The following is a 19,614-nucleotide window of genomic DNA, read 5'->3' as shown; positions in this document are numbered from 1 at the left end:
GGAGTTGGATCACAGAAGATTGTTTTTAAGTTTTACATGCTGTAATGTTGACTTGTTGCCAATGAATGTACTTCTTTTATATAATCAAGAAAGATAAAACTTTTATATTGTTAACATAAAAACTGGAAAATATTGAATTCTTTGAGTCCATTTCAGTGTCCTAACAGTTTTACAAGAGAAAGGGAGCCTGGGAAGGAACATGATATTTTTTACACTTTACCAGTATGTCTGGGAATTGTAGAGACGTTAATTATGAAAGAATAAGAAATACCAAAGGAAGCCAGTGTGGGAATAACATAGATTTCTTCTTTTTCTTTTTTTTTTAAATTAATTAATTTTTAAATTTATGTCCAAGTTAGCAATTTTTTCTTAGAATTCATAAGTCCCCAGGGTCCTCTCTGTGCACACATTTTTTTTTTTTTCCTGTTCTTGTCACCTATCTATTTTAATGCTGCCTGGCCAAAACAGGTCATTCCTGGAACTTTTTAAAAGAATACCTTCAGCAGGTAGAGCATGCAGCTCTCAGTCTTAGGATTGTGAGGTCAAGCCCCACATTGGGCGGGAAGATGACTTTACAAAAAAAAAAAAGAAAAGAACTTCAGAACAGACCATTCCTGAAAGAAAAAGTTATTCTTACTCTCAGGGGTCACTTTATAGCTCCCTTTCCTGCAGGTGTCCCTCATCCATCTCATCTCATTCTTAAGGGTTTTCCAGGAGGAGTATTTAGATTGCACATTTATAGTCGTGAAGAAAGAAGCAAACCGTTTGGACCTTCTGAAAGAGAGATTTTTGTTTGAAGTTTCAGATACTCTCGGGGAGGTGCAGTAGAAAACTTGGGGGTTCTGGGGTTTCCTCGAGGAGCTTTTATATGTTTTGAAATTAATATGTTTACAACACCTCGTGCTGTGCCCACTATCTGCATCAGATCAGAACTTGTTTTTCTTTTTTTCCCCTTTTCTGCCAACACTATAAAACAATAATAATGTTTGTTAAAGCGCTTTTCATAAGTCAGGCATTGCTCTGTGTAGTTAATGGGGAGAATATCCTTAAAGCTTCCTAACAATCCATGTAATAGGCACACTGTCTTCATTTTCCAGATGAGGAAACTAAGGCCTAAGAGGTCAAGTAATTTGCCTAATGTCACAGTAGCCAGTAGGTGACAGACCTTGTAATTTATTAAAAAATTGAGAGTATGTGTTTGTATCACAGAGGCTATACTATTCCTTTCCATGCTAGAATAAAGCAAAATGATCATTTTAAATCTATCAGCTGTTAATGCTAAGACATTGAGAGCTCAGTAAATGTGGTGAAGAGGAAGCTTATGCAGTATTTGCTCCTTATCCTCCATGGCAACGCATGAGTGAGGCTGCTCCTGAATGCTGCTAAGTCCTCTCCGGTGCTCTTTTTGCACTGGACTAGGGGAATAAAAGCATCTTGGAGTAACATTTTGTGAAACTTAACTAGAAATTTAAAATAAATGCATTATTTGAGAAGACTTAGTTTGGTTTCAGTGCCCTAATCTTTTGGTTTCTGGTCTTCATCAAAACTTCTATTTATGGTTATTTTTGTCTTCTAAGTTAATATGATGGAAAGTCAACTTTCCTTTCTTACCTTCTCTGTCTACTCCTTGATTGTGAGCTGCCTCTCTTCAACCAGTTTCCTTTACCACAGGAGAAAGAAGATGTCCCTGTGGAAATGTCAAACGGTGAGCCAGGTTGCCACTACTTTGAGCAGCTCCGTTACAATGACATGTGGCTGAAGGTTGGTGACTGTGTCTTCATCAAGTCCCATGGCTTGGTGCGCCCACGTGTGGGCAGGTGAGTGTTACTGAAGCAGCGAAGATGTAGTTGGGTCGGAGAGATTTGGAGCAAGTGGAAATTCATCACTCTTTAGGATGAAGAGACACGTCATCATCAACCCCCCCCTCCACACCCTGCAATCCTGTTAACTTCCCCAGCTTCCTTGCACACCCTTGCCCTGCTTTCGTCTCTAGCCATGCTTCTTTAAATTCCTCTTGTGAACTTTTTTTTTCTTCTCTTACCATTTACTCAATTCTCAGCCCAGAAATCTCCCTGCCCACCTCACATGATGAACTCCCTTTAGCTTCAATTTAAGATGACACTTCCTTAAGGAAGCTTCTCCTGTACCCTCCAGACTGGATTAGGTGTCCTTGTATTCTCAGAGCACTTGTCATGTTATTTTACTGTCAGGTTTCCATACCAGACTGCAAATGCCCTGACAGTAGGGTCCCTGTCTTTTTGCTCACCTTTGTCTTCCCTGCTTCAAGCATACAGTTCATGAAACATAGTAAGGGCTCAGATATTGGTTGAACAAGTAAATGGATGGAAGAGTGTTTGCATGGCATAAAATAGCAGTGACGGAGTCAGGTACAGAATTGGGCAGTAGAGGATAGTGGTTAAGAGTAGTAGTTGGTTCCAAGAGATCCTGGTGTAAGTCCAGCCCTGCTAGCTTCATGTCCTTAGGCAAATGATTTACTTCCCTGAGCTTCAGTTTCCTCATTCCATTTTTTCCTCATTCAGTAATCATTTATTACAAACCTATTTGCCAGGCTCTGAAGCTACATTAGTGAATAAAACAAACATTCTTAGTGCCCGGGATCTTTGTTCCAATGGGAAGACAAACAGTAATCATGAATAAGTAAAGTGTAAGGTACATTAGATCATGAAAAAATAAGAGTATGAGAACACTCAGGAATGCCGTGGTCACAGTGAGGAGGTGCAAAAGTTTAAGTAGGGTAATGTATATAGGCCTCACTGAGAGTTAATAGTTGAGTCAACGAAGAAACTGAGTGAGTAATGTGAATATCCGGGGGGAAAGCTTTCCGGGAAGTGACAACAGCCAAGATAAAGACCTGAGAGAGAAGCGTTCCTGGCCTGTCAAATCAGGAGAGTTTGTTACAGGGGGAGTAAGCAGTGCATTGAGTTAGATAGGAGATGAAGGCCACGGCATACAGTGCAACCCTTGTGGACCTCAGAGACCGATGTAGGCACTTGGGCTTTTACTGAATTAAAAAGAGTACCATTGGATTCTTTTAAGCATCAGTGTGACAGCTGAATTAGTTCTTAGCAAGATTGCTCTGCCTACTGGTTGTTGAGAATAGACTTAAAGGATCAAAGAGAAGCAAGGAGATCTGCTAGAAGGCTGGCTGTTGCAGTAATCCAGGCAGCAAACGATGATGGCTCAGACCAGTAGTCAGACCCTGTTTTAAAAGGTTGAGGTAATAGGATTTCTGATAAATGGGATGTGGGGTCTGAGAGAGAGAAAGGAGTCAAGGGTGACTTCTGTCTCTTGTCTTGAGGAACTGGAAGGTGGAGTTACCAGTAACTGAGATGAGGATACTGCTTCTTGTTAGGAACCACAAGACATTGGAGACCATAATACCAAGCTGGTGGGGTGGTTGTGAGGAGTGATACAGTACCTGGCACATAGCAGTCACATGTGAATTTTTATTTTTTTCTAGGGAGATAGTATCTGGCTTTGGTCAGATTCTCAAGGGGTGAAGGGCTCTTATATCTTGGCACTCAAAAGTCATGAGCCAACCATTGCCTTACAGGAATATCTGCCATTCATGTGAGCTGACCCCAAATATCGATGGTTTGTGTGTGTATTTGGCTGACAAGTCCAATGACAGATGCTAGTTTTGTTTCACCATGAGCATCTCAGGGAAAACACCTGGGAGATATGCCTTAGTATTGTGTTAAAATTGTTTTCCCCTTAGATAAATAGCCAAATGTTTGTTTCTCTTTCTGAGTATCTTCTCCTGTGCTCAAAAAGGACGAAACATCAAGGAAATTGTCTTTTTATCAAAATAGTCAGTGACACTTCTCTAAAATAGTAAATATCATCAAGGCGCCTGGGTGGCTCAGTGGGTTAAGCATCCCACTCTTAATTTCAGCTTAGGTCATGATCTCACAGTCGTGAGATGGACCCCATGTCAGGCTCCGTACTGGGTGTGGAGCCTGCTTAAGATTCTCTCTCCCTCTATGGGGCGCCTGGGTGGCGCAGTCGGTTAAGCGTCCGACTTCAGCCAGGTCACGATCTATCGGTCCGTGAGTTCGAGCCCCGCGTCAAGCTCTGGGCTGATGGCTCAGAGCCTGGAGCCTGTTTCCGATTCTGTGTCTCCCTCTCTCTCTGCCCCTCCCCCGTTCATGCTTTGTCTCTCTCTGTCCCAAAAATAAAATAAAAACGTTGAAAAAAAAAAATTAAAAAAAAAAAAAAAAAAAGATTCTCTCTCCCTCTTCCCCTGCCCCTCCCTGACTCATGCTCATTCTCTCTCAAATTTTTTTTTTTTTTAAATAGTAAATATCATTAGGTTTTTGGCTAGCAGAATTTTTGGTAGATTAATCCTTCCGGAATGAAACCTGTCAATTCATTTTAATGGAATTTCTCCATTTTTCCCCCAAGAATTGAAAAGGTATGGGTCCGAGATGGAGCTGCATATTTTTATGGCCCTATCTTCATTCACCCAGAAGAGACAGAGCATGAGCCCACAAAAATGTTCTACAAAAAAGAAGTGTTTCTGAGTAATCTGGAAGAAACCTGCCCCATGACATGTATTCTGGGTACGTATTTCTGCCTTTTCATTTAATCACATTGATTCTGCTACAGTTGACTGAATACTCCTCCTGTGTTAGGCACTGGTCTAGGTGCTAGGTATACAGCAGTAAACAGACCAGAGTCAGTAAGTAAATTAAAATTAAATCTCTAGAACATCAGGTAGTAATTAGAGCTCTGAATGAGAATAAGGCAGAGGAAGAGGATAGAGCAAAATGTTGAGGGGAGGTCTTGTAGGTAATGTGGTCACCAAAAGCATTTCTGATGGGTGACGTGAATAGAGCCCTGAAGGCAGTCAGGGAGAAAACCACCCAGATACAGGCATGCTTCGTTTTAGTGCGCTTTGCTTTATTGCCCTTCCCAGATGCTAGGTTTGTTACAGATTGAAGGTTTGCAGCAACCCTGTGTGGAGCAAGTCTGTTGGCGCCATTTTCCCAGCAGCATTTGCTCATTTCATGTTCCTGTGTCACATTTTGGTAACTCTCACAATATTTCAAACTTGATTGCTATTATATTTGAGATGCTACAATCTTATGATAAAACTTTAATGGACGAGGAATTGCTTGTTATGGAGGAGCAAAGAATGTGGTTTCTTGAGGCAAAATCTGGTGAAGATGCTGTGAAGGTTGTTGAAATGACAACAAAAGATTGTGAATATCACATAAACTTACTTGATAATGCATCAGCAGGATTTGAGAGGATTAACTCCCAATTTTGAAAGAAGTTTGTGGGTCAAACGCTATCAAATAACATCACGTGCTACTGAGAAATCATTTGTGAAAGGAAGAGTCCGCTGATGTTGCAAACTTCACTGTTGTCATATTTTAAGAAATTGCCACCGCGACCCCAGCCTTTAGCAAACACCATCCTGAGCAATCAGCAGCCATCAACATTAAGGCAAGACCCTCTATCCCCAAAAAGATGGGGACACCTGGCTGGCTCAGTAGGTAGAGCATGTGATTTTTGATCTCGGGGTTATGAGTTTGAGCCCCATGCTGGGCGTAGAGTTTACTTAAAAAAAAAAAAAAAAAGATTACAACTCACTGAAAGCTCAGATGATGGTTAGCATTTTGTGGCAATAAAGTGGTTTTTAATTATATATATTGTTTTTTTAGACTCAATGCTATTGCACACCTAATAGACTACAGTATAATGTAAACATTACTTTTAATGGAAACCAGAAAATCATTTCAATCACTTTATTATGATATTTGCTTTATTGAGGTGATCTGGAGCTGAACCTGCAATATCTCTGAAGTGTGCCTGTGTCTGAGATTTTACTCATTTTAGGCACAGCAAACATGAAATGCAAAGCCCTTAAGGCAAAGTAGCTGGGTATGGTTGAGATAACAGTAAGAAAGCCAGGTGGCTGGGGCAGACCAGGAGGGTGTGGTAGAGAATGAGCCCCCTGAGGTGCCTGGGTGCACACTCACAGTAGGTCTACTAGACAGTGCTCAGATGGAGTTTGGAACAGATGGGAAGTCCTGTCTGGGGTGTGAGCAGAGCAGCTATGTGGGCCAGCATATGCACTGGAGGAGTCCCTGCAGCTGCAGGATGGGGAATGTGTAAGAATAAGGTAGGATTCGGGGGAAGGAGTTGAAAGACTTCTAGTCTCTTGGACTCTTAACCCTAGCAATGTTACTCTCCCTGACCCAGAAATGTGCAGGGCTCGTGCTGAGGTTTCTGTTCAGTCATCCTGAGTGTTCACACGCACTCTGCTGCTCAAACGTAGTTCTGTGCATCATATACTGTCATTATTTTCAGCTATTGCATTTCTTCCGGCCCAGAGTTAACACTACAGCTTACTTACAAACCAGCTACTCTCCATCTTTTGGAATAGTTTTCCAAATGATGTCAGTGAAAATAGTGAAGTAGGAAGATTTGAGGGCCATTCCCTCACAGAAACATGGAGAAAAGCCCACAAAAGCTGTCAGAATCGACATTATTAGAACTCTGGAAAACAGCCAAACATCATTTGGAGTAATTCCTTTTTATAGACGCTTAGTAGAATTTGTTACACTCTGTAGTTTATAAACCACATATCCAGGCTCTCACTTATTTCTCACCATGACCCCGTACTAAAGATGCTGTGATTCTCAGAAAATTGAAGTTACTGTCCAATACATGACCCAAACTAAAACCTGGGTCTTTTCACTTCTACTTCTGTACTGGTGTTTGGAACGCTTTTGAGAGTGAAAAGAGGTGCTAGTATTATTAGGCAGGATACCAGGAAAGCAGTGAGATGTATGGTTACTTCATCTTGAGATGATGCATTCCCCAAAAGGAAATGGATCTAGTGGTCACAAAATGGGATTTCAGCCCGGCTTGTGCATTTCTCATCTTCTGTAATGTAGACCTGCTGGGCATATTTCACTCAGGAGACAGTACTGTTTTGCTAACTAATGCTTTTTGTTCATTGCCTTCAGTAACTCAAATAGTAATCAGACAGCCACAGAGAAGTTGCTTTTAGGAATGAACATGGCCACACCTGACAGAAAGTGCCTCCAGCCTAGGCACTTGGATCATAAAATTTCCAGGAACCTGGGTTTCTGAAACATGTCAATTCCTAATTTATTTGCCAGTTCTGTTTTCTTCATAGTAGGTTTTTTTAATGCTGCATTAATTGAAAAACTGTTCTTACTAAGGTAAGAAAAATAAAAGGTTTTTAAAAATTAGAAAGGAAAAATTAAAAGAATTAGGTTTTGCAAAGAGATTATTAGGTACATAGAAAATTGAAAAGGTATTTGGATAAACTATTAGAATTAATAAATGAGAGGTGCCTGGGTGGCTCAGTTGATTAAACATCCGACTCTTGGTTTTGGCTCAGGTCATGATCTGCTTCGGGTTCTCTCTCTCTCCCTTTCTGCCCCTCTCCCACTCATGTGCAGTCTCTCTCTCAAACATTTAGAATTAATAAATGAAAATACCAAGATTATCTATACTTTTATTTGTGGCCAATGAACAGAAAGTTGAAGTTTAAAAATACACCATTTATGTTACATACCTAGGAATAAATATTTTAAAAAGTTGTATAAGACTATGGATATAGTCTCCCTCTCTTTCTGCCCCTCTCCCATTTTTGCGCTCTCTCACTCTCAAAAATAAACATTAAAAAAAAGAAAAAATTTAAAAAAAGATGTATAAGACTTCTACACACACACACACACACACACACACACACACACACACAACCCTCTGAGGAAATGATTGAATGAAATAAAAAAAGACCTAAATTAATGAAGTGATTCATCATGTGTATAGCCGTAAGTTCAGTATTATAAATTATTTTTATAATGTTTATTTATTTTTGAAAGAGACCAGGCATGAACAGGGAAGGAGCAGAGACGGGGGAGACACAGAATCCAAAGCAGGCTCCAGGCTCCAAGCTTTCAGCACAGAGCCCGACGCAGGGCTTGAACTCACAAACCATGGTATCGTGACCTGAGCCGAAGTCAAATGCTTAACCCACTGAGCCACCCTGGGCGCTCCAAAAGTTCAGTATTAAAAGAAGTCATTTTCTCCCATATCGATCTATCTAATTCATTGTAGTTCCAGTCAGAATCCAGCAGGTTTTTATCAGTTTTGTATGCTTTGTTGAATGAAGCTTCCTGGGGCACCTGGGTGGCTCAGTCGGTTGAGAGTCCAACTTCAGCTCAGGTCATGATCTCGCGGTTCAGTAGTTTGAGCCCCATTGGGCTCTGTGCTGGCAGCTTGGAGCCTGGAGCCTGCTTTGGATTCTGTGTCTCCATGTCTTTCTGTCCCTCCCTTGCTCATTCTCTTTCTCTCTCTCTCTCTCTCTCTCTCTCTCTCTCTCTCTCTCTCTCTCTCTCTCAAATATAAAATAAAACATTAAAAAAAAATTTTTTTTAATGAAGCTTTCTAAACTTTTATCTTTTCCATGTCTTCTGAAGGCCTGGGAGGAAGCCCAGGTCAGGGCACAGAGAGACCACATCCATTCCAGGGCTACCAGTCAATTTTACTCTTTAGCTATGAGCACAATTCTTACCTTTTCCAAATCTCTCTTTTTCCTTCTGTGAAATATGGAAAATGGTAACTATGCCTCCTCTGAATTGAAAAGGCTTTGGATTGTGTAAGTCAAGTGCTGTAAGTCAGAGGCAGTGATAATAATTATAGCTATTTTCAGCTTCTAAAATGTTTCTGACCTCTTTTTCCATGTTTTAGCTATTTTGCATGTAAATGTTTAATAAGTTATTATCTGTGAACACTCCTGTTAAAGTCAAGAGCAAAATCAGGGTGTTCTTATCATTGTTATTTAACTGTGTTGTGGAGGTACTAGCCAGCACAGTTAAAAGTAAGAAACAAAATCTACAGTGAGGTGATAATTCAGGAGGATCAACTAGGAATTACTCCATAATAGGAGAAGATGGGGGTTCACAGGTGGCTCAGTTGGTTAAGCATCTGACTCTTGATTTCTGTTCAGGTCATGATCTCACCGTTGTGAGATCGAGCCCCACATGGGGCTCTGCACTGACAGTCTAGAACCTGCTTGGGATTCTCTCTCTCTCCGTCTCTCTCTGCCCTCCCCTTCACACTCTCTCTTTCAAAATAAATTAACGTTTAGAAGAAGAAAAAATGTGGTGTACCTGGGTGGCTCATTTGGTTAAGTGTCTGACTTCAGCTCAGGTCATGATCTCACAGTCCATGAGTTTGAACCCCGCGTCAGGATCTGTACTGACAGCTCAGAGCCTGGAGCCTGCTTTAGATCTGTGTCTTTCTCCTCCCCTCCCCTGCTCATGCTCTGTCTTTCTCTCTCTCAAAAATAAACATAAAAATATTAAATTAGGGGCACCTGGGCGGCTCAGTTGGTTAGGCGTCCGACTTCAGCTCAGGTCATGATCTCACGGTCTGTGGGTTCGAGCCCTGCCTCCGGCTCTGTGCTGACAGCTCAGAGCCTGGAGCCTGCTTCGGATTCTGTGTCTCCCTCTCTCTCTGCCCCTCCCCAACTCATGCTTCATCTCTGTCTCAAAAATAAATAAACATTTGAAAAAAAAATAGTTTAAAAAAATTAAAAAGAGAAGGAAGGTAAGATTGAGTATAACATGGATAACAAAGCAACTGCCTTAAGAGATTGAATAATGATAAAAAGATAAAACGTTGGGATAAATTTAACAAGATACATGCCACATCTGTATAAAGAAAGTTTTTAAAATTTTTTTTTTCAACGTTTATTTATTTTGGGGACAGAGAGAGACAGAGCATGAACGGGGGAGGGGCAGAGAGAGAGGGAGACACAGAATCGGAAACAGGCTCCAGGCTCTGAGCCATCAGCCCAGAGCCCGACGCGGGGCTCGAACTCACGGACCGCAAGATCGTGACCTGGCTGAAGTCGGACGCTTAACCGACTGCGCCACCCAGGCGCCCCTGTATAAAGAAAGTTTTTAAATGCTGCTTTTAATGCATTTAAAAGGGAGTGCTTGAACAAATTGAAAAGCATTCCGTGTACTTGAATGAGAAGTCTCAACATCATAGAGATGTTCATTCTTCCTAAGTTAATCTTTTTTTTTTAATATGAAATTTATTGACAAATTGGTTTCCATAAAACACCCAGTGCTCATCCCAAAAGGTGCCCTCCTCAATACCCACCACCCACCCTCTCCTCCCTCCCACCCCCCATCAACCCTCAGTTTGTTCTCAGTTTTTAACAGTCTCTTATGCTTTGGCTCTCTCGCACTCTAACCTCTTTTTTTTTTTTTTTTTTTTCCTTCCCCTCCCCCATGGGTTCCTGTTAAGTTTCTCAGGATCCACATAAGAGTGAAACCATATGGTATCTGTCTTTCTCTGTATGGCTTATTTCACTTAGCATCACACTCTCCAGTTCCATCCACGTTGCTACAAAAGGCCCTATTTCATTTTTTCTCATTGCCACGTAGAATTCCATTGTGTATATAAACCACAATTTCTTTATCCATTCATCAGTTGATGGACATTTAGGCTCTTTCCATAATTTGGCTATTGTTGAGAGTGCTGCTATGAACATTGGGGTACAAGTGGCCCTATGCATCAGTACTCCTGTATCCCTTGGATAAATTCCTAGCAGTGCTATTGCTGGGTCATAGGGTAGGTCTATTTTTAATTTTCTGAGGAACCTCCACACTGCTTTCCAGAGCGGCTGCACCAATTTGCATTCCCACCAACAGTGCAAGAGGGTTCCCGTTTCTCCACATCCTTTCCAGCATCTATAGTCTCCTGATTTGTTCATTTTGGCCAGTCTGACTGGCGTGAGGTGATACCTGAGTGTGGTTTTGATTTGTATTTCCCTGATAAGGAGCGACACTGAACATCTTTTCATGTGCCTGTTGGCCATCCGGATGTCTTCTTTAGAGAAGTGTCTATTCATGTTTTCTGCCCATTTCTTCACTGGGTTATTTGTTTTTCGGGTGTGGAGTTTGGTGAGCTCTTTATAGATTTTGGATACTAGCCCTTTGTCCGATATGTCATTTGCTTTTAATTCCCTTGCCTTTGGGGATGTGTCGAGTAAGAGATTGCTACAGCTGAGGTCAGAGAGGTCTTTTCCTGCTTTCTCCTCTAAGGTTTTGATGGTTTCCGGTCTCACATTTAGGTCCTTTATCCATTTTGAGTTTATTTTTGTCAATGGTGTGAGAAAGTGGTCTAGTTTCAACCTTCTGCATGTTGCTGTCCAGTTCTCCCAGCACCATTTGTTAAAGAGGCTGTCTTTTTTCCATTGGATGTTCTTTCCTGCTTTGTCAGGGATGAGTTGGCCATACGTTTGTGGGTCTAGTTCTGGAGTTTCTATTCTATTCCATTGGTCTATGTGTCTGTTTTTGTGCCACCTAAGTTAATCTTTAATGTGGTTCCAGTATATGTACCAATGGGAATTTTCTTGTGAGGAATTTGGGACTTAAATAAACTGATGTTTAAAATAATGGGATGCCTGGGCGGCTCAGTTGGTTAAGCATTGACTCTTGATTTTGGCTCAGGTCAAGCCCTATTTCCGGCTCCACACTGATGGTGCAAAGCATGCTTGGAATTCTTTCTCTCTCTGCCCCACCCCCCAAATAAATAAACTTAAAAAAAAAATCTCAAAGAGAAGCAAAAATCAGGAAAATATGAAAAGTATAATAGGGGGTGAGAGTCTGTCCTGATCAGATATTAAAATATCATTAAAATTATTTATATGATATAAATACACAGATTCTTTGAACAGAATAGAAAGTTTAGCAGTAGAATCAAATATAAATTAACTTATGATAAAGGTGACATCCCAGGTAAGGGGGAAAAGATGGATTTTTCTGTTAAGTGGTATTTGGAAAGAGCATAGACATTTGGAAAAAATAAACTTGTATTCATCCCTCACATCAACTGCAGAATAAATTTCCAGATGAATTACAGGTTTAAATGAACATAAAGTGAAACAGCAAAGATACCAAAAGAAATGATGGGAAAGAAATTTTGATAACCTTTGGCATAAACCTAGAACCCATACAGAAAAACAGGGATAAATTGGACTATGTAAAAGTTAAAAATGTTCGCATAACCAAAACAGGCAGAAACAAAGATAAATGACAACTTTTAGGAAAATACTTGCAATGTATGTAATACATAAAGATCAAATTTCCTTCACATATGAAGAACTTCTATAAAACCTTTAGAAAAAAATCAACATGGGGCACCTGGGTGGCTCAGTCTCTCAAGCATCCAACTCTTGATTTCAGCTTTTCAGCTCAGGTCATGATCCCAGGGTCATAGGATCGAGCCCCGCATTAAGATCTGCACTGAGCATGGAGCCTGCTTGGGAATCAATCAATCAATCTCTCTCTCTCTCTCTCTCTCTCTCTCCCTCTCCCTCTCCCTCTCCCTCTCCCTCTCCCTCTCCCCCCCACCTCCGTCCTTCTCCCCCGCTCATGCCCACTCTTTCTGTCAAAATAAAAATAAAAAATAGAAAACATCAACACTGAACAGAAAAATGGGCAAAGGATAAGAATAGACAGAAGTTACCAGTGTTTCTTAAATGAAAATATGCCCAACCTCAGCCATTAGAGAAATAAACGTACCCAGATGTTCTTTTTCTTTATTTTAATTACCTACCAGATTGTCAAAATTTCCAGTATTAACTAGTTGACAAGAACATAGGGAAGTGGCATTTACCTACTTTGTGGTGGGTTTATGAATTAGCACAACTTTTATGGAAGGTAATTTGATTATACCTGTAAAAATTACAGTGCCCATACCTTTGACCCAGGTTGTATACTTTTAGAAGTTTGTACCTCAGATATACTCACACATGTACAAATTGATATATGTGTTAAATTATTTATATCAGCATTATTTGTTTCAGTGGGAGAGCAAAAAATTGGAAATAGCCTAAATGTCCATCAAAAGGGAATTAGTTCAGTAAATATGTTAACACCAGCAGTGATCCTCAAGATACATTATTTTACAACAAAATTTAGTTGTAAAATAATGTAAGTGATATGCTACCATTTTTTAATTGTAAAATACATAACATAAAATGGAGTTTTTTAATCATTTCTAAGTGTACAATTCATTGACCTTAAGTCCCATGACAATATTGTGCAACCGTCACTATTCATTTCTAGAACTTGTCACCTTCCCAAGTAGAAACTTGCTACCCGACAAGCTGTAACTACTCACTGCTCTCAGTCCTTGGTAATATCTGTTCTACTTTCTGTCTATGATTTTTGTCTATTTTGTCTATAGTGAAATGATGTGCTGTTTGCCTTTTTGTGTCTGGCTTTTTTTGCTTAGCATGATGTTTCAAGGTTCATCCATGGTGCAGCATTATCAGAATTTTATTCCCTTTTATGGCTGAATAATATTCCATTGATGTATACATAACATTTTGTTTATTCACTCATCTGTAGATGGACATTTGGGTAGTTTCTACCTTTTGGCTGTTGTGAATAATGCTGCTGTGAACATTGGTGTATGAGTATCTAATTGAGTTCTTGCTTTCAGATCTTTTGGGTATTTACCTAGAAGTAGAATTGCTGGATCATACAGCAGCCCTGTTTAACTTTTTGAGAAACTGCCATGCAGTTTTCCACAGAAGTTGTAGCCATTTACAGTCCCATCAGCAATGCGTAAGGATTCCAATTTCTCCACATCCTTGCCCACACTTGTTATTTTCATTTTTTTGTGGGTTTATGGGGAAATGTCTGTTCAGATCCTTTGCCTGTTTTTTAATTAGGTTATTTGTCTGGTTATTGTTGAGCTGTAGGAGTTCTTTGTATGTTCTGGGTATTAGACTTACACCAGAGACACGATTTACACATATTTTCTTCTGTGGGTTGCCTTTTCACTTTCTTGATAGTGGGCTCTGAAGCACAAAAGGTTTTCATTTCGATGAAATCCAGTTTATTTTCTTTGCTTGCTTGTGATTTTGATGTCACATCTGCCTAATAGAAGGTCATAAAGATTTACACCTATATTTTCTTCTAAGAGTTTTATAGTTGGAGCTCTTTATGTTTGGGTCTCTGATCCATTTTGAAGTTACATTTTGCATATGGTGTGAGGTAAGGTTCAGAGTCCACTCTTCTGCATGTGGAAATTCACTTGTGCCAGTGTTAACATGACTCTTTTCTCCCCATCAAATTGTCTTGGCACCCTTGGGGTACCTGGGCGCCTCAGTCAGTTAAGCGTCCAACTTCGGCTCAGGTCATGATCTCATGGTTCATGGGTTTGAGCCCCGCATCGGGCTCTGCTGACAGATCAGAGCCTAGGGCCTGCAGCCTCTCAAAACTAAACAAACGTTAGAAATAAAAAAAAAATTGTCTTGGCGCCCTTGTAAAAAATCAGTTTCTTGTAGGCAGTGCCTAGGTGTCTCAGTCGGTTAAGCATCCAACTTCAGCTTAGGTCATGATCTTTCATGGTTTGTGAGCTCAAGCTCCACATCAGGCCCTGAGCTGACAGGGCAGAGCCTGCTTTGGATCCTCTGTCTCCCTCTCTCTCTGCCCCTTTTCTGCTCATACTCGTGCACTCCCCCTCCCCACCTCTCTCTCTCAAAAATAAACATTAAAAAAAAAATCAGTTGCTTGTAAAAACCCAACTGTGTGGGTTTGTTTCTAGACTTGTAACTCTATTCTGTTGATCTGCGTGTCTATTTTTATGCCTGTGTACACCTTTTAAATCTTCTGACTTTTGACTCATGCGCACATACTCATTCAAAAATAACAAAATTTTAAAATGATTGTTAGCTATGACCACAATTTACTCCTTTAATTTCCCTCCAATTTGCCTTTCAGGAAAGTGCGCTGTGTTGTCATTCAAGGACTTCCTCTCCTGCAGACCAACTGAAATACCAGAAAATGACATTCTGCTTTGTGAGAGCCGCTACAACGAGAGTGACAAGCAGATGAAGAAATTCAAAGGACTGAAGAGGTTTTCGCTGTCTGCTAAAGTGGTAGATGATGAAATTTATTACTTCAGGTAAAGCTTGAAAAACTTCAACTCCCAATAGGAAAATTGATAGCCAAATAGTATAGCCCATGGTGGTTTTTTGTTTGTTTTTCTTATTCTTAAACTAGAGCTGTGTACATTTCAAATAGAAAATATTAATTCAGCTAAAAATTAAAGGAAAATCCTCATTGTTGAGATGTAACAACTGCCCTTGGCATAGACTCCAGTAATTGTAATTTGGAGGCAGAAATCCTTCGTTCTGGTTTATAGCCTATCTATTAAGAGATCTTGCCTAGTTCCACAGTATGAAAATTCTCTTCACTGTATTATATAGGCAACTAGATCTCAACTTTGGATCCAGTTTTGTGGATTTTGGGTGGATTTTCAGCAGAATTCTTTGAAAAACAAACGTCTATAAATAGGGGTGACTTTATAAATACCCATTTAAATTCTTTCCTTTGCTGACTTAGAACATACATTGCAGATTGCAGGAAGTCTTTTCTAAATATTAAGGCAGAGCATTGCTTTCTGACCAATCCTGGAGTGGTATTTGGTGATTGTTTTCTTTTTTTTTAATTTTACTGCTTTTAGAAAACCAATAGTTCCTCAGAAGGAGCCCTCACCTCTGTTGGAAAAGAAGATCCAGTTGCTAGAAGCTAAATTTGCTGAGTTAGAAGGTGGAGATGATGATATTGAAGAGATGGGGGAAGAAGATAGTGAGGTCATTGAACCTCCTTCTCTGCCTCAGCTTCAGACCCCACTGGCCAGTGAGCTGGATCTCATGCCCTACACACCCCCACAGGTGATGGTGACAAGTTCCTGTTACTTGTCTTTCTCTCAGCTTTGGTTCATAGCACACTCAAGCCGAAGGAAGGAGATACCCAGCCCTCACATATGTGAGCTTCAACCTAGAATTATGCAGGAAGGAACAAATTTTTTTTCTTTCTTGATGCCACAAAGAATTTTAAATTTCATACCGTTTTAAACTTTGCATAGATAGCTATTTTTAATGGCATGTTAAGTTAGAAAGCTCTGCCTACCTGTGTTGAAGGTGAGCAGTGAGGAGCAGCATCGCCCTGTGACTTTAGCCTTTCCTGCCCATATCTTTCTTGTCTCTTCTCATTCAGAATTTTCCCAAGACATAATTGTGAGGTCACCATTACAGATTACAGTCATGGAATTCAGAGAAACTTTCATTTATTTCTTAAATGGTAAGAGGCAAGGAAGAACTGTTTTGACCAAGAAAATGACCAGCTATAAACTAAACGTGTCTGCAAAATAATAATAACTATTGAATCACATGTTCCTGGCTTCCAGAAACCTTGAGCAGTTGACCAGATGCAGTGTTCTGATGCACTATAAGAGCTTTCTGTCTTACAGTCTACCCCAAAGTCTGCCAAAGGCAGTGCAAAGAAGGAAGGCTCCAAACGGAAAATCAACATGAGTGGCTACATCCTGTTCAGCAGTGAGATGAGAGCTGTGATTAAGGCCCAGCATCCAGACTACTCTTTTGGGGAGCTCAGCCGACTGGTGGGGACAGAATGGAGAAACCTTGAGACAGCCAAGAAAGCAGAATATGAAGGTAAATAGAGACTAGGTGCAACTATCTCAGCTTTCTAAACAAGGGGGTGTTTTCAGGAATGCACGTGCATAGACAGGTTTTACTCTCTTGTTCTTACCTCTTGCACATGAACTGTGTGTTGGGGACTGTCTCAAATGGCTCCCAGCCAACAGTTTAAATGCCAGCCTTGTCCTGACTGAGCAAGCACTGCCCCTGACTTGGCCTTTGGTCCTGGTGGGTTTTTTTTTTCCCCTAAAAAAATTTCTCAAATATTTTGCTATTAAAAATTGCATGGTTTTCTTCTTTTGTTGAGTCTTATAAGCATACGTGTGTTGAGCTGGGGAATGATTATATAAGAATGTTAAGTAGAATTTTGGTTAAAATTCATCCAAAAGGGAACATTCAAAATCAGGATCTATTATGGCTCTCGATAAGCCACATATTTAAGCTCCAGGCTGAGGCTTGGCTGAAAGCGCTTGGTTTCCTAGGCCAGTCTTGGCCTGTGCTATGTCTGCAGTCATAGCTACTTTTAAGGCACTTGGAGTCCCTGATAAAGTTCACCTGCCTTCATTTTCCTTTTACTCTGTAATTAAGTTATTTGGGGCCATGAGCTATCATTTAAAGATTTGGTGGTTCTTAATTAGCCTTTAGGGACAAATACCTGAGAGATATTGGGGGGGGGGGGGGCGGGGGCAGGTATTGTTTTTTTTAAATGTCAGACATACCTTTAATAAATGAGTAGTGAACATTAGATTAGGCAGGACTCTTGCCTTGGAGCTATATTTTTTTCCATTTGGAATTGTATATATTGTTCATTTTGCCAGCTTAGAGCTGTCTCTCTATGGTTCACCACTGTGATCAACCATTACTCTTCTTGGCTGGGTCTAAATCTGCTATTTTCCAGCAAGAATAAAGAAATTAATTGTTAAGCCTGCCTCCTTTATTAAAATGTGTGGTATTTCCTAAGAAATTTTTCTAAAAAAAAAGATTTTAGTCTTTTCATTTATATCAATTGATTGATAATTGTAAAATTATCTGACAGGCTTCCCCAAACATCTTCTGCAGAATTCTAATCCTACAAGATGCTCAGACAGAAAAACCTTTGTGGCAAAACCAGTTTGAGAAGCATTCCAAACACTTCCACTCTTGGAAACTTATAGTGCATATTCCCATAGTAAAGTCTTTAAGACCTACCATAAACACCTGTGTTTTGTCACCTGGCATTTTCTGAAACTTGATCAAGTATTCATATAATGCTTTCTAGTATCATAAAGAACAAATATTTTGCAGAACACTCTTTAAGAAACCCTAGTCAATTCCATAAAAACCTCGAACTTTTCTTTGGTATTTGACCTTACTGAAAGTTAAGACCAGATATCACTCCATTGGAGGAATATTGGAGACGAAGCTCATGTGAATGTAAAGCCCAGTCTAGGGCAGATGAAGCCAGTCACATGTGGCTGGTTATTTAGAGTGTGAACAAGAGAGACAAATGTGCTGGATGTAAAAGTACAAACGCTGGAGCAGGGCTGGAGAGAGGGGCAAAGGAGGGCTTCCAGGAGAGTCTCCTAAATTCAAATGGGAGTCTGAAATGGGAAAACCAAGTGAGGATGAGCTGGGTATGACTCAGCAGTGTCTGCCTGAGACACAAAATCTGAACTTGTGGTGTTTGGACCAAAACCCAGTGTGGGTTTGAACTCAAAACCCAAAGTTTGGAGTTGGGCTAGTTTCATTTAACAGTGGTCTTTTCCAACGCAGCCCGTTGGGCTCTTCCCAGAAGGAGCCAACAGGTAGCTAGTCCAATATTCGATCCACAGGCCTGAAGTTTTCCTTTTTCAACTTCATTTTTTTGCTCTCCCATTTTACTGTGTCATTTGTGTAATGAAAATACTAGAATTTAATGTGGGGGTCTAGGTCATTCAGTGGTTTTGTTTTGTTTTGTTTTGTTTTGTTTTGTTTTTACTGCTGGCACAAGGAAATGGGTTGTTCCAATGGCCTTTGTCCCTCACGTTCATTGTACAGAGGATCTATAAACTGGGACAGTGTTAATGAGTGATGACAGGCCCATACAGGCAACTCTCACAGCAAGGAAGCTCTGACTTGCTTGACTTTCACATTCTTAGGCTCATGGAGGACTGGAGCTGTTGCTTCTTGATTCTCTTTAAAGCCATGTGATCTTGAGCTATTTTCCACTCCTTAGATCAGCCAACAGTAGCCTTTTGAATTCCATGTTGGAGGGTTAATGTGTGGCAGTGGAATGTGCTATCATAAGTCAGGGCTACATGTTGCTGGTTCTCTCTGTGTCCTTGGACAAGTTACTACCTATCTCCCAGCCTCAGCTTGCCCATGTGAGGAGTGGGGAAGATTTCCCGTTTATGAATAGTGAAGCAAAATAATCCCTGTATTGTGAGAGCTTTGGGAACACATTTCTAGACTTTTCTAGTAAGGGTCCAGCCTGCTAGCTCCCAAAAAGACTGGGAATGTGATTGTTGGGGCTACTGGCTATGGAGGAGTAGGACAGAGCAGCTCGAAGGAGAAAAGGGTACAGCAAGCGGTGCTCCACAGCCCAGAACTGGCACAAGCAAATGCTCCTCTTGTATTTTGGATGAAAGAAGAGTGATTTCTTGGAACTTTAGCTGATTTAGGATGATCTATGGTCAGTATTGAACTGCTCAGCCTCAGGAAACCTGGTTCTGTCCGTACATTGTCCATTGTTTCATATGTGTATATATATTCCCTGCTTCTGATGACTGTAGCCTGGAGTATCATGCATTTTTTCCCCTCGGGGTTTATTAAACATGACCTCTTTGCTTCATTAGGATGTAGAAAGTAGTGTTTAATTTTCCCTAAAACCTTGTGAAGGAGGCAGTAAGCTACTTTTCCCTTACAGAGTTAATTTTCTTCAGCTGCTAAACCCCATGACACTAATGACAAGAGTCCTCAAATCGTAGTAAAATTGGGTGCAAGCAATCAGGAAAATAGTGTAAGTAACAATTGTGCCAAAATTAATAATGGGCCATGGAATTGCTTCATGTTGAAATTATAAATAATTTATAATGCTATTAATACTAGAATAATGG

At 40.4% G+C, this 19,614-nt stretch overlaps 1 protein-coding gene and 1 long non-coding RNA gene across 44 annotated transcripts in view; one reads left to right on the top strand and one right to left on the bottom strand.

The window, feature by feature from the left end:
- LOC123383514 overlaps positions 1-16,082 on the bottom strand; it is a 58,365-nt gene extending 42,283 nt beyond the window's left edge. Inside the window, exon 1 of the long non-coding RNA XR_006593354.1 lies at positions 16,014-16,082. This is a non-coding gene — a long non-coding RNA (uncharacterized LOC123383514). The remainder of the gene's footprint in view (positions 1-16,013) is intronic.
- PBRM1 (polybromo 1) overlaps positions 1-19,614 on the top strand; it is a 117,196-nt gene that overhangs the window by 86,065 nt on the left and 11,517 nt on the right. For all 43 annotated transcript variants that reach the window (XM_023249544.2, XM_023249543.2, XM_045051145.1 and 40 more), the window contains 5 exons: positions 1,672-1,817; positions 4,426-4,583; positions 14,820-15,003; positions 15,565-15,775; positions 16,354-16,555. In XM_023249544.2, coding sequence (XP_023105312.1) covers positions 1,672-1,817; positions 4,426-4,583; positions 14,820-15,003; positions 15,565-15,775; positions 16,354-16,555 — 901 coding nt within the window. The remainder of the gene's footprint in view (positions 1-1,671; positions 1,818-4,425; positions 4,584-14,819; positions 15,004-15,564; positions 15,776-16,353; positions 16,556-19,614) is intronic.

The sequence above is a fragment of the Felis catus genome, chromosome A2 (genome assembly GCF_018350175.1).
Source record: "Felis catus isolate Fca126 chromosome A2, F.catus_Fca126_mat1.0, whole genome shotgun sequence".
Taxonomy (NCBI): Eukaryota; Metazoa; Chordata; class Mammalia; order Carnivora; family Felidae; genus Felis; species Felis catus.
Note: the sequence above shows the minus strand (reverse complement) of the source record. Positions and strands in the feature narration are given on the sequence as shown.